The sequence below is a fragment of the Berghia stephanieae genome, chromosome 6 (genome assembly GCF_034508935.2).
Source record: "Berghia stephanieae isolate SIO BIC M18660-M18661 chromosome 6, UCSD_Bste_1.3, whole genome shotgun sequence".
In the NCBI taxonomy this organism is placed as follows: Eukaryota; Metazoa; Mollusca; class Gastropoda; order Nudibranchia; family Aeolidiidae; genus Berghia; species Berghia stephanieae.
Genome location: NC_088365.1, coordinates 23395471 through 23409053, shown reverse-complemented (window position 1 = coordinate 23409053; position 13583 = coordinate 23395471). Strand labels below are relative to the sequence as shown.

At 35.5% G+C, this 13583-nt stretch overlaps 1 protein-coding gene and 1 non-coding gene across 2 annotated transcripts in view; one reads left to right on the top strand and one right to left on the bottom strand.

Annotated features, from left to right (window-relative positions):
* Positions 1-8542, top strand: part of LOC144975653 (ras-related protein Rab-7L1-like) — a 41647-nt gene extending 33105 nt beyond the window's left edge. The window contains exons 4-7 of the mRNA XM_078919840.1: positions 304-375; positions 3532-3713; positions 5332-5453; positions 7990-8542. Coding sequence (XP_078775966.1) covers positions 304-375; positions 3532-3713; positions 5332-5453; positions 7990-8116 — 503 coding nt within the window. The 3' untranslated portion in view covers positions 8117-8542. The remainder of the gene's footprint in view (positions 1-303; positions 376-3531; positions 3714-5331; positions 5454-7989) is intronic.
* Positions 8543-13470: 4928 nt separating this feature from the next.
* Trnah-gug (transfer RNA histidin (anticodon GUG)) lies at positions 13471-13542 on the bottom strand. Its single transcript has one exon. It is a non-coding gene; the product is annotated as a tRNA-His (tRNA).
* Positions 13543-13583: the final 41 nt, after the last annotated feature.

The following is a 13583-nucleotide window of genomic DNA, read 5'->3' as shown; positions in this document are numbered from 1 at the left end:
GTTTTTGATTTTCCGAGGTTGATGCACCGTGTGTCCACTCATTGGTGTTGGTGGAGACAGCATCAGTTCCAGTAAAGAACTTAATCAACCTTTGAACTGTTTTAAAACCAACTCACCATAAACACGTTTCATCAGTTCCAGTAAAGAATTTAATCAACCTTTGAACTGTTTTAATACCAACTCACCATAAACACGTTTCAGCCGTTTATTCATGATTACCGGAGCATATCTCTTAGATTGCTTGTATTATATAAAAACTGAAGTCCTCCTAAAACTAATAATAACTTTTATTCCATTCTCTAGTTGATTTCGCTCTCAAGATCATTCCAGGGAGGGATAACAACCAAATCAAATTACAGCTATGGGACATTGCAGGTAATATGTTTTTTGATGAAAAAATGAAACAAAACAAAACAAAATGAAACACAACATGCCTTTAAAAGTTGTTCAAAAAACGTCAATTTAAATTCTGTTAGATACAAGTATTGTTCAATTTATTTGAAAATTGTTTCGGTGAAAAGATCCGTAGGTCTGTGAAATGACCTTGTTCGAGGGGCGATCTGAATCAGTTTGTACATCTTTACATAAATTCGATATCAGGGAATCTTCAAATATATTCAGATATTCTTCAACTTTTAAGAAAGCAGGGTCTTTAAATCTATAAAGATAGATATTCGATGTTAACCGAAACTTATCTTGGGAATGGTCTAGTCTACCTCCCAAAGCAAGAGCTGCATCTTGTGTTTCCTGTTTTAAGAATGAAATTGATAGTCTATTTTACGGTAATATTTTAAGAATTTAATTGGTGTGTTAGGAAATTTGGATGTACAGCCGTAGTTGTTTATACAATGACAGATTCACAGTAGACATTAAATTGACCGTACAAAAAAAGTTGTACCTACAAATTTCCAGAGAGGGCTATTATTATACAGTATGCTGTCTGGTGCATTTATCAATAACAACTCTCCGTAACTGTTCAGATAATGGTAACGTTTTCAACTGAGATGTAATAACATTACCTATAGTCGAAGACTACGCCTAAAACACATCAACACAGACAAAACAGCAATTTCAATCACTTGTCATGAGAAATCTTCCAAACACGTCAAAGAACCTTCCAGACAGTGTCGTATTGCATTGTGCCATAGGGGTATCCAGAAACAGCAATAAATGTCACACCTGCCTACTCGAAATCGAATAATTCATAATTTTTCAGAGATAAAAGTTGTAGTCCCTCGATATAGTTATCTTTAAGATTCAACATTTTGCCGTCAAATTGATTAATTAACAATTCAAAATCATTAATAATATTATGGAGTCTGGCATCAACTTTCATGTTCAATCCACGCACACGTTTTAATGACTTATTGATGCTCATCAAGTTCTGAAATTGGAGTCAAAATTTGGTAATTCTACGAATTTTCCATAATATTAGGCAGGTAGGAATTTATGCGTATTCCTATTTCATCTGACCAAAGACCATTGTGATTTAGCTCTTAATGTAAGACTGCGTGAATTCTCAAATTTAGCCACGAGAAACAGAAAGAGCACCTAATTAAAAAACAAAACAAAAAACAAATTCTCATGGAGATCCGTCCTTTAACGTACGTATGGAAGACGTCCAATCATCGTGGATTTACTTTGATATAATTCTTGCTCAGGCAGGATGACATTGGAGAAATTCCAAAGCAGAGTTGATATTGTCCCAGGGTTTTATATTTAATTTAATCTTGCCGATGTGTTTTGGATTTTCTTGTCTTTAAAGCTAACGTGAAAACAAATAATTTGGATATTTATATGTATAGATATGCATTTAATTTGTTTTGTTTGTTTGTTTGTTGTTTTTTTAATTAAAAAAAAATTTTTTTTTATCATTAGGGCAAGAGAGATTCACACACATGACAAGAGCGTACTACTTATATTTGATTTAATCTTGCCGATGTGTTTTGGATTTTCTGGTCTTTAAAGCTAACGTGAAAACAAACAATTTGGATATTTATATGTATAATAATAATAATAATAATGCTGAAAACTTATATAGCGCTATAACTCCGAGACACCAGACTCTAAGCGCTTAAATTACAAATTACTTTGGCTGAAACATACTCATTCACACACACAAGCACACACACATACACACATACACACACACAACACAACACACAACACAAACCAAACCTATCTTGCTTCTCATATCATCTACTAAAATCGAAACAAATATGTTTTAAGCGAACGTTTAAAAATAGACAAAGATTCTTTTTCACGAATGCTCTGCGGTAAAGCGTTCCAAATAGAGGGTCCGAAATGAGAAAAGGATCTCATTCCAGCATTTTTCCGAATTCGAGGGACAACTAGTTTTGTGGAATCACTGGCCGAACGTAAGGGGCGGGGTTTTGAATATCTTTCAATTAGTTCTGAAAGGTAGGAAGGGGCAGTACCTTCAAGACAACGATACACTAAAACACAAGCTTTGAATTTAATTCTTTTCTCAACAGGCAGCCAATGCAGGTCATGAAGTAGAGGTCCGGCAGAGTCGCACCTACGCTTCATAAATACTAGTCTGGCAGCGCTGTTTTGGACAATCTGAAGACGTTTCAGATTGTATTGCGAAACGCCAAACAACAGAGCATTACAATAATCCAATTTCGATAGTACGAGGGACACAACCAGGTGCTTGGTCACATCCTCAGATATGAACCGTTTAATGAAAGCAATCTTTTTTAGTTGGAAAAAGAGAGATCTAACCAAATTATTAACCTGATGCTCCATCGACAGTCCAGAGTCTAAGAATGTGCCAAGGTTTTTCACTTTGTCAACAATTTGAATAGAGGCATCCCCAACTTCAAATCTGTTTCACTTTTCCACTTCCTGTTCCCCACATACAGCACCTCCGTCTTATCATCATTCAGTTTCAGTCTGTTCTCATTCATCCATTTCTTAACACTTTGGATACAATTTTTACTATTGGCTGATACTTCTTGTAAATTTCTCATATTGGAAACGCAGTACAATTGCGTATCATCAGCGTATTGATGGTAAGACAGACCAAAACTTCTGATGATTTTAGACAGAGGGCCAACGTACAAAACAAAAAGAACGGGTCCAAGTACTGAACCCTGGGGAACCCCACAATCAAGAAAGATTTCCTCCGATCTATATTCATCCACCGTAATAATCTGTTTACGATTAAACAAATATGACCTAAACCAATCAAGCGCTGCACCAGACACGCCATAAGTAATTTCAAGACGTTTGAGAAGAAGATTGTGATCAATAGTATCAAAAGCAGACGATAGGTCAAGCAAATTCAGCAAAGAACATGAACCATTGTCTATAACAGAGAGGAGATCATTAACAACCCTAACAAGTGCGGTTTCCGTCGAATGATGTTGCCTATAAGCAGACTGAAATTTTTCTTCAAGACAATTATTTTTAAGATGAGACAGTAATTGTCTGTATAGAAATGTATTTAATTTGTTTTGTTTGTTTGTTTGTTTTTTATTTTTTTAAAAAAAGTTATTTTATCATTAGGGCAAGAGAGATTCACACACATGACAAGAGCGTATTACAAGGATGCAAAAGCATGCATTCTCATGTTTGATTTAAGTAATCCTCTCAGCTTTGAAAAGGTGACTAAGTGGAAACAGGATTTGGATTCCAAGGCAAGACTGCCCGACGGAGCGCATTTACCATGTCTACTGGTGGCCAATAAGGTAATTGGGTAATTTTATGGTGTCTATGAAGTCAATTGGGTACCCGGTACTAGAAGTGGTAATGGCAGCAGCAACAGCAGCAGCAGCAGCAGCAGTAGTAGTAGTAGTAGTAGTAGTAGTAGTAGTAGTAGTAGTAGTAGCAGTAGTAGTAGTAGTAGTAGTAGTAGTAGTAGTAGTAGTAGTAGTAGTAATAGCATAATAGTAGTAGTAGTAGTAGTAGTGACATTAGTAGCACTAGTAGTAGTAGTAGTAGTAGTAGTAGTAGTAGTAGTAGTAGTAGTAGTAGTAGTAATAGCATAATAGTAGTAGTAATAGTAGTAGTGACATTAGTAGCAGTAGTAGTAGTAGCATTAGTAATAGTAGAAGTAGTAGTAGTGGTAATAATAATAATAATAGTAGTAGTAGTAGTAGTAGTAGTAGTAGTAGTAGTAGTAGTAGTAGTCGTAGTCGTAGTAGTAGTAGTAGTAGTAGTAGTAGTAGTAGTAGTAGTAGTAGTAGTAGTAGTAGTAGTAGTAGTAGTAGTAGTAGTAGTAGTAGTAGTAGTAGTAGTAGTAGTAGTAGTGGTTGAAGTAGTATTGTTATTGTTGTTGTTGTTGTATACGTTGTTGTAGCAGGCAGCTGTGATAGTATTAGTAGTAGTCTAAATTGTATCTCACTCCAATCAACTATATCACAAGCGTAGCTTAAAATTAGAGGGACTTTGAAGTCTCAGGTTTGAGAGTTGTTTTTTTTTTGTTTTGTTTTTTGCCAACATGAGGATCATTTAAATCGATCGATATCTGAAGGACAAGTTTTCAGGCCAAATTTTTAAATACTAGTCTTTCCAGAGTGTGATAGCAGATAATACATTCTAGAATCTTGGAGAGATTGTATGTTAGAGAAATGATACTGGTTTTTAGTAGACAGCATCAAAGTCATCCTTTTGCAGATTGGAGCTTTATTAGATGTTTTCCAATCATCTAGGATTATTCATGTTTCATTAATAGATTAAAACTACACGTAGTGGCCAACACTAGCACAATTTGGACAAGTTGTATGGGCCACCAGCCTTGTGTTCTTTCTAATGACGACACACTTATTCATTTCAATAGGTTTTCCTTCTTCACTGATTTTTCATATCAACATCTTTAGTCATGTCTATCTGCTGGTAGAACGTTCCTGCCAAGGTCATATAATTTGAACACAAACGGGGAATTTGACCTCCCTGCTTTAGTTCGTCTGTCGTGATGCATTTTGCTCCCGTTTTTTAATTAACTTTCTTTTTATTGGGGAGGGGGGGGGGGGGGGGTTGTTGTTTGTTTGTTTGTTGGTTTTTGGTGGGGGGGGGGGGGGGGAGGATTGGTTCTTTTTTGTTGTTGTTTGGTCTGATTGTTTTGTTATTTGTTTGTTTGCTTCGTTTTTTCTTTGTGGGTTTATTTTCATTCCTGTTTCTCACTAGCTTCTTCCAATGTGTTGTGTAAATATTAATTTATGTGCTGAGCAATGCCTAAGTAGCGCCTTTGTCACATCATCATCTTCTTGTTGGTGTTTTCGTTATCATCGTAACATCTGCTTTTTTTTCTCTCTCGACATTTTATTTTTATTTTTTATTTATTGCTAGTTTTAACTCATTGCTCAGATTGATCTCAGAAATCGTGAAGTGAAAAATGAGCAGATCGCCAAGGTCTGTGAAGATTTTGGATTCGCCGGATGGACGGAGACTTCGGCCATGGAAGGAATCATGGTTGATGAATCTGTCAAGTATGTGAAATACATTCTTCTCCTCTCTCTCTCTCTCTCTCTCTCTCTCTCTCTCTCTCTCTCTCTCTCTCTCTCTCTCTCTCTCTCTCTCCTCTCTCTCTCTCTCTCTCTCTCTCTCTCTCTCTCTCTCTTCATATAAACTACCAAGCTTATGTATATTAAATATAACCAGAAAAGTCTACCTTAACGTATTGATATAGATACAGTATCAAATAAACCAAACAAATACTTCATGTTAACATTTATCGATTAAAGCATTAAAGTCTTTAATAAGAACACTTGACGAGGACCTTTCTTTTATATGGTTTCTCAAAGAGTCAATAAACAGTCGTGACGTCAGCACCTTTCACCTTACCATATTTTGATATTGATGCTATGCGTTTAGGTAAAATACTAACAACATCCGCCAGCCACATTAAGCATGCCAACACACAAACCTGTTTGTAACTTTTGACGTCTATAGTCTGATTGATATAATTAAATGAGAAATTATCAGTGGTATCGATGCTATGGGTTTAGGTAAAATACTCACAACAAAAAGTTAGACAGTTAAAATGTACTAAAACACAAAACTACGTTTAGAGTCTGATTGATATAATTTAGTGAGAACTAGTCTGAAATAACTGTCTAAAAACAATAACAAAGAGCTGAGTGACGTCAATTTCGTTCCCTCTATAGCAGGCTGTCTAAAAAATAATAACAAAGATGACGTCAACTTCGTCCCGTTCCTTAGGTCCTTCTATAAATAGTATGCGCTTGTTTAGAAGCTCAGACAACAGCCATCCGGAAGTATAACGGACTAACACATAAAACTATGTGTAACCTTGAACGTTTTTAGTCTGGTTAATACAGTTTAGTACGCAGGCGCCAAAGATCAATAACAAAAACCTGAGTGACGTTTACTTCATACTATCTATATCTAAGTATATAGCGGTCAAACAAATCTTTAATAGGTCCTAGTAGGCAATTGGCATTCGTATGAGAACATTTTATACAACAGATTATAAGTGATTAACCCTGCTTATTCCATGTGTTTTGGTTACAGCCGGTCTATTTGGTATTGTTTTGCCCGACGGAACTGGTGAGAGCATATTTGAATACACCAGACCAAACCAAAAACTATAGATAGAATGAAGTTGACGCCACTCGGGTCTTTGTTATTGTTTTTTTTGTTGTTGTTTTTTTTTGTTTTGTTTTGCCATCCACGTTTATAAGTATGTTCACTGAACTGTATTATCCAGACTATAATAGTTAATGGTTACACAGAGTTTTGTGTGTTGGTCCGTTATAATTCAGGATGGCAATGTTGTGAGCTTCTTAGCCAAGCGCATCCTATCGATTAAATATAGATATAAAATACGAGTGGTGTTCCACGCATACTGGGTGACGTTTTCAGTCAGCTCGAAGACAAGAAACCCTTCATTAGTCCAAGAATCAGCCTGAGAGACGATAATAATATTGTTATGTTCATGTCAAATTCTTTCGACGAACTTGGTATAGTCTTCAACAGTCGTAACGTCACTTCCTTCCTAATGACGTATGGTAACTTAGTAGCATTGGCTCTAAACTATCAGAACATTGGCGGACGCCGTATGAACTATTTCCCCGGCGAGCATAAACGCGTATCCAGAGGAAAAAAAACCCCGTCAATTTGATCATGTTTTGACTTTTACACATTCTGATCACAAGGCATATGAAAAGGGAATGAAAAGTTCTAGCCAGCACGAAGAATAAAAAGTAATGATTTTCTTTGTTTAGAACCAAGATGGCCGCCGTTGCCGGGCGCGTGACATCAGACTACTGAATCCAATTAAGGGTTATACATAAACTTGTGATTGTTCTTTAAGGCCATACCCATCTACCGTAGCAGCATGTCTATAAGTCAACACAACTGGTCCTCTAATTATAATTTGTCAGCATTTATCACAATATTTTCATACAGTGACATTTGGCTTCCATTCATTGTACATATCATTGTTCAACTTTGGCCTTCGTTAACGTAAAGTATAACCTGTCACTACACAACATATTAAGTCACAATGCAAGGCGATGAACACAGAAAGAAAGTGAGCAGTAAGTTGTAGAAGGAACAAAGATGACGCCACTTAGTTCTTCGTTATTATTTTTAGACAGCCTGTTAGTGAATCGTTCTCACTAAATATTATCAATCGGTATATAAACATAAAGGTCATACACAGTTTTGTGTGTTGTTATGTCAAGTTTGGCTGGCGGATGTTATGAGTACGTTACATAAACGCATATCATCAATATTCAATAGTTCATCAAAAAATGAGATCGTTTCAATGTGTGAGCTTGAGCACAATAACAATAACTCACTTGTCACTATCTTTCTGTGGCCAACTACTACTACTACAGCAACTAGTAGTAGTAGTAGTAGTAGTAGTAGTAGTAGTAGTAGTAGTAGTAGTAGTAGTAGTAGTAGTAGTAGTAGTAATAATAATATATAATAATAATAATAATAATAATAATAATAATAATAATAATAATAATAATAATAATAATGTTTACTGCCCAGGTACCTTCTTGATGTGGTTACAGGAAGTGTCAGAAAGAATTACCGTCCACAACTGATTGAAGATTCCATCAAACTGCGCCGAACGACACAAGAACCCCAAAAGGAGGAAAAGAAGTGCCCTTGTTGACCAAAATACATTTGTTGTGAAACATCATTATCATTCGCCTCCTCTTCCTTCTTTCCTGTTTTGTATTATCTCCTCTGTTTCCTTCTCCTCCATCTCCCCCTTCTCATCTTTCTCATAATCTTGTTCCTCTTTTTACTCCTCCTCCTCATCATCATCATCATCATCATATCACTATCATCATCATCATCATCATCATCATCATCATTACCACCACGATCATCATCATCATCATCATCATCATCATCATCATCATCATCATCATCAATCATCATTATCGGCGTTATCACCGAAATCGTCATCATCACCACCGTTCCCATCATCATCACCACTACGACCACCATTTTTGTTCTATTATGAACGTGCCATTGGATGAAATAAACCCAACATCCCATTCATGACTGGGATACTAAAAGACACCCAAGCCTGTGATGTAATAATACGCTTAACATATGTATTGGCCTTCTATCTCGGACTTCATATACCCTATAGATGTCGCTGCCTTCTATTCATCCTTTATGTCATGACGTCATCGAGCTTCTCGCCTTGGGCTTTCTCCTTGATCGGTGAAATAGATGCGTCCGTCGAATGCACACACCTATCTATGTCTGTCTGTCTTATATCTCTCTATACTTTATTATCAGATAGATTGAACTTTCTTGTTTACCGGTTATCTTTGAGTGTTTTCAAGTCTTGACTGACACGGACTTATTATTGTTTTATTATTATTATTATTATTATTATTATTATTATTATTATTATTTTATTATTATTATTATTATTATTTTATTATTATTATTATTATTATTATTGATACTAATAATACTATTATTATTATTTATGTTTTTGTTTGTTATCGTCCAAAGATGTCAAATAGATATTTATATTGAATAGCGTTACTTTTTCCTTGTATGTCCTTGTAAGGGCAAGCCAAAATGTTTACACTTGTGAATTTGCACCGCCCCTCGCTGCATTTTGTTTTTGGTATTTTAAGATATTAATTTTGGCTGGATAATGATTACTTCACTTGATCACTGTTAGCGACTTTGTTTTATTATAAATAATAGTGTTCGTTGATTAGAGCCTAGAAATGCCATTATGCGGGAGGACGCATTTAGTAATAAAATGGGGAGCAGTCACTGGTATCAGATAAAGATAATATGACAAGGTGTGTTTATGAATTATGAAACAATGCCGGACAAGCCTAGAGAAAAATACATGAAAAAAAGAGAACCAAAAAAAAAAAAAAAAAGAATCCCAAAAAATCAACCAACCTGGACTGGCGATCGAACCTCAGACCCTCTGATTACCGATAATAACCTTTGATTTTAATATATATTTTAAAAAATGCTTTATCTATAATCCATTCTTCTTCTTCTTCTTCGTTCCCGTCACGTCATATGGTCAGTCCGGTCTGGTGAATGAAGCCCACAGTGGTCCTGAGTTCGTCCTCACTGCCGTACAGCTTCTTTGAGTATGGGGTTGGGTCAGGCCAGAAGTTTCTTCTCAACTGGTTGTACCTTGGACATTCCATTAGGACATGATGTCCATTTTCGTTTTCAAGTCCGCAGTCACATTGTCCAGAGGCACCTGCTCTGGACATCCTCCACATATGTTCTTTTAACTGGTTGTGTCAAGTTCTCAGTCTGAAGATGATGACCTGTTCCTTTCTGTCGAGCACCTTGATAGGGTCAATTTTAAGCACAGATCGCCGGTTTTCATGTCCGCTGGACAGAGAAGAGAAAAGCCATTCAGTTGTCAATCAACTCAGAAATTAATGACGTCCAGATCTGCTGTGCTTTGTCGAAATCCTATTTTTGAATCATTTTAAAAGTGTATAATTTTCATCTTTTTTTTAAATTTAAAAATATTTTGATAGTCTTTTACTCCCTTGTCCCCCATAGATGGCAATGGAAGGCTAGATGACCAAACTGATGAGGCCCGCTTTCATCATATCATTATCTCGTTTTGTCCCCTAATTAATAAATAGAATTTTTAAAACAAGATATCTTACACTTCATATCTGGAAAATATTTAAGACATCTTAGATTTTTTGCTTTTGCTTTTGTTCTTTTTATTTATTTTTTTTTTATTTATTTTTTTTTTTTTTGTTATTTATAATTTTTTGTTGATTTTGTTGGGTTTTTTTTCTTTATATTTTTTGTGTGCATATTGTTTGTTTTGCTTGTTTGTTCTTCTCTCTCTTTTGTTTAGGAGGTCAACCTTAAAGACAAATTAAAAGAAAATTTCTCTTCTTTATTTTTGTATTAATGAAAATATAATTGTCAACATATTATTATGTCCGATTCGTTTCACCTTGAAAGAGGAGTTTTCCTCGATTTCTTTATCGTTTAACTTGAGCAGAGACTATTATTTGCTACAGTCGGAAAAGACGCAAAGTCTATTAATTATGTCAGGTCTAATTTCTAAGGACACACACACACCGTCGAGGTGCTTTAATTATAATTACCGACTCGAGCCTTTGGACCTCATTCAAGTTGTGCTCTGAGTCTAAAACCGTAACGCTATACCACAACAACAGACATTTTGTTGGTACTGAAACAAAAATGATGTTCTGTTTTAAAGAGACGATGAAACGGGTGTTTAGTCCCGCAAAATCTATGGCCGTATGGTCGATGTTTCATTAAAATAGGTAAACATAATATTTATTGCATATTAGCATATTATGATGAATGTAATATTAAAATTATAGTAATAATATTCCTTTTTAATTTGCCATGCTGTAACATGCACCATTTCATGACACGATGCCATGTGTTTGTGTGTGTGTGTGTGTGTTTGTGTGTTGGTGTGTGTTTGTGTGTGTGTAGGGTGTGTGTGTGTAGTAGTAGTAGTAGGTATGTGTTTGTGTGTGTAGGGTGTGTGTGTGTTATTGTCATACGGTAATATAAACAAACATGAAATGCAACTGCTTTAGATACCTATTTTTTTTTTTATCATATCAGTCTCAAACAATTTATTTGATGTAAAAAACAAACAAAAACAAAACAAAAACATAAAACACACAAAACACCCAAAACAAACTAATTTCGGATACTAAAGGGATTCAAAGCTTTGACCTCTCATTCAACAAGCTAGTCACTGTGCCTTAAAGCATTACCTCGTCTTCCCAACCATCCCCCATCATCATTGCTTTACTTGCTTAACTCGTGCAAATCGTTCTAATATTAGACTACATAAACTTTATAGTTCATTTTATTGGATGAAATAAAGCCATATTATTGTGTGCTAATGTTTTGTTGTCATTCATTTCCTTATTCATAGCTAATAGAAATCATTCGAAGCTATCCTTAATCCTGGCTTTTTCCAGTTCCTGAAGTATTAAACAAACAGCCACAATGAATACAGGCCATTCCAAGAGCAAGTGAAAAATAAGTGAATTTTTCAGAGCTCAATATTCACTTGGTATGCTCAAAACGCTTTGAAAGAAGTCTGAAGACATCAATAATATTAAACATAATGAAAGGACTTGTAGTAGTTTAAACCAGGTTATCATTTTGCAACCAAGAAAGTAGGCGAGAAAATGGGAGTCAAGAGCCTTTAATTCCAAGTGCGGCTATGTGGTCTTGTGGTATTACACTCGCTTTCGGGTCCTGGGTTCGAGCCTCGCTCGGCACATAGATGATTCCTTGGAAAAGACTCTTTACTCACATCATTCTCTCACCGTTCCCAGGTGTAAAATGGGTACCGTTAACAGCGTTGTCTTTGTCCGAAAAAAATTATAATATCGCCTAAGTTAAATGTTGCTGTTGGCCAGGGACCCCTTGTAATGCGCTTTGAGCACGTTTAGGATATTGCGCTATATAAAAAAGCTATTAAAATAAGTAGCCTACTCATCTTTGGACGTGCACAACAGGCCTTGAACTTTCAACATACTGCCAAGTGTCTGCCACTATACCATAAAGCAGTGCAAACACGAAGATACATTTCTGACCCACAGACCACAGTGTGTAAAAGTGGGTGACAAGTTTAAAATATCTCTGACAAACCCTCGTTGTCTAACGGATGTCCTCAAGGCTGAGTAAATTCCCCAATCCTGTACATCTTAGACACCAACGACTGCAGACCATCTTTTGAAAATTGTCTCATTGTGAACTATGCAGATGATACTGATATTTTTTGTTAATGGAAAGATGAAATTACCGAAAATAATTATTCGAATAAATAAAAATCTTCACTGATTGGTGTAAACAAAATCAACCTGAATTAAATGTTGAAAAAACCCCACGAAAGAACGAGTGTTTTGTTTGGTGTAAAAAATAAACGACATTAAAAGTGTGACAATCCGTAAGGATGCCGTTGAGTCACGGTTAAACATTTTAATTATTTAGGAAAAACCTTCAATATAATCCTTAATTTATCTCAACATATTAATATGATATCTATTCTCGGCGCCACAATTAACGTAACACTGTTTGATCAGTAATTGCTTTCACTTTCAAGCCTATTTATTAACTTAATTGTTTTGCATAATGTCACAAAAAAAGAATCATTCAATACAAGTTGAATGTTATACAAATTGTTCTAATCAAATCATTACAAAGCAATGATATCGTTGAAAATAAAACTCATCCTCAAAACAAAGACTTCCAAAGCATACAAATTCTTTTTAAAATAGACGGGTATCTGGCTGGCGGATGCTGTGGCTTTTTCTGGGTTTTTTTTTTTGGCTAAACGCAAAGCATCATAGATGAACCTTTGAATCTAGCGTTTCTTGTGATGCCTTCTTTGTGTTTTCTTGTGTGTGCATACGAGTGTGTATGTGTGTATGTGTGTGTGTGTGAGAGAGAGAGAGAGAGAGAGAGAGAGAGAGAGAGAGAGAGAGAGAGAGAGAGAGAGAGAGAGAGAGAGAGAGAGAGAGAGAGAGAGAGAGAGTATTTTTCGAAGAAAAAAAATGAAATAAATAAATAGAGGTGCCTAGGTTGTTTGTTTCGTGTTGTTCATTCATGAGTCAGATTTACTCCAATTTATCTTTATCTCCAAAAAAAAGGAACATTAGAAAGGATTATATTTCTATTTCTGACTAAGACAAAAGTGTGATAATCAGTAAGGATGTTGTTGAGTCCTAGTTAAAAATGTTAAATATTTATTAGGAATAACCATCCTTAATTTCTCTCAACATAATATTGATATGATATCTAAATCGTATACTAGACTACCTAAAAATTTTAGATAGGGCTCCAATTTAAGGGAAGATCTATCACGCACGATGAAAGAAAAAACAATACAGGAGGATAAAATAAGGGAGGTCGAATCAATCTAAAAGCAAAAGAAAAGAAATACGTTGACAGGAGAGGGAGAAAAAAAAAACAAAAAAAAAAAAATTTGCAGCTTAATGCCGTGACCAGGATTCGAACCTGGGTTGTTGCGGCCACAACGCAAAGTACTAACCACTATACGATCACGGCCATACACTGCTGTGGTTATGCTGCACATCATGTTATATATA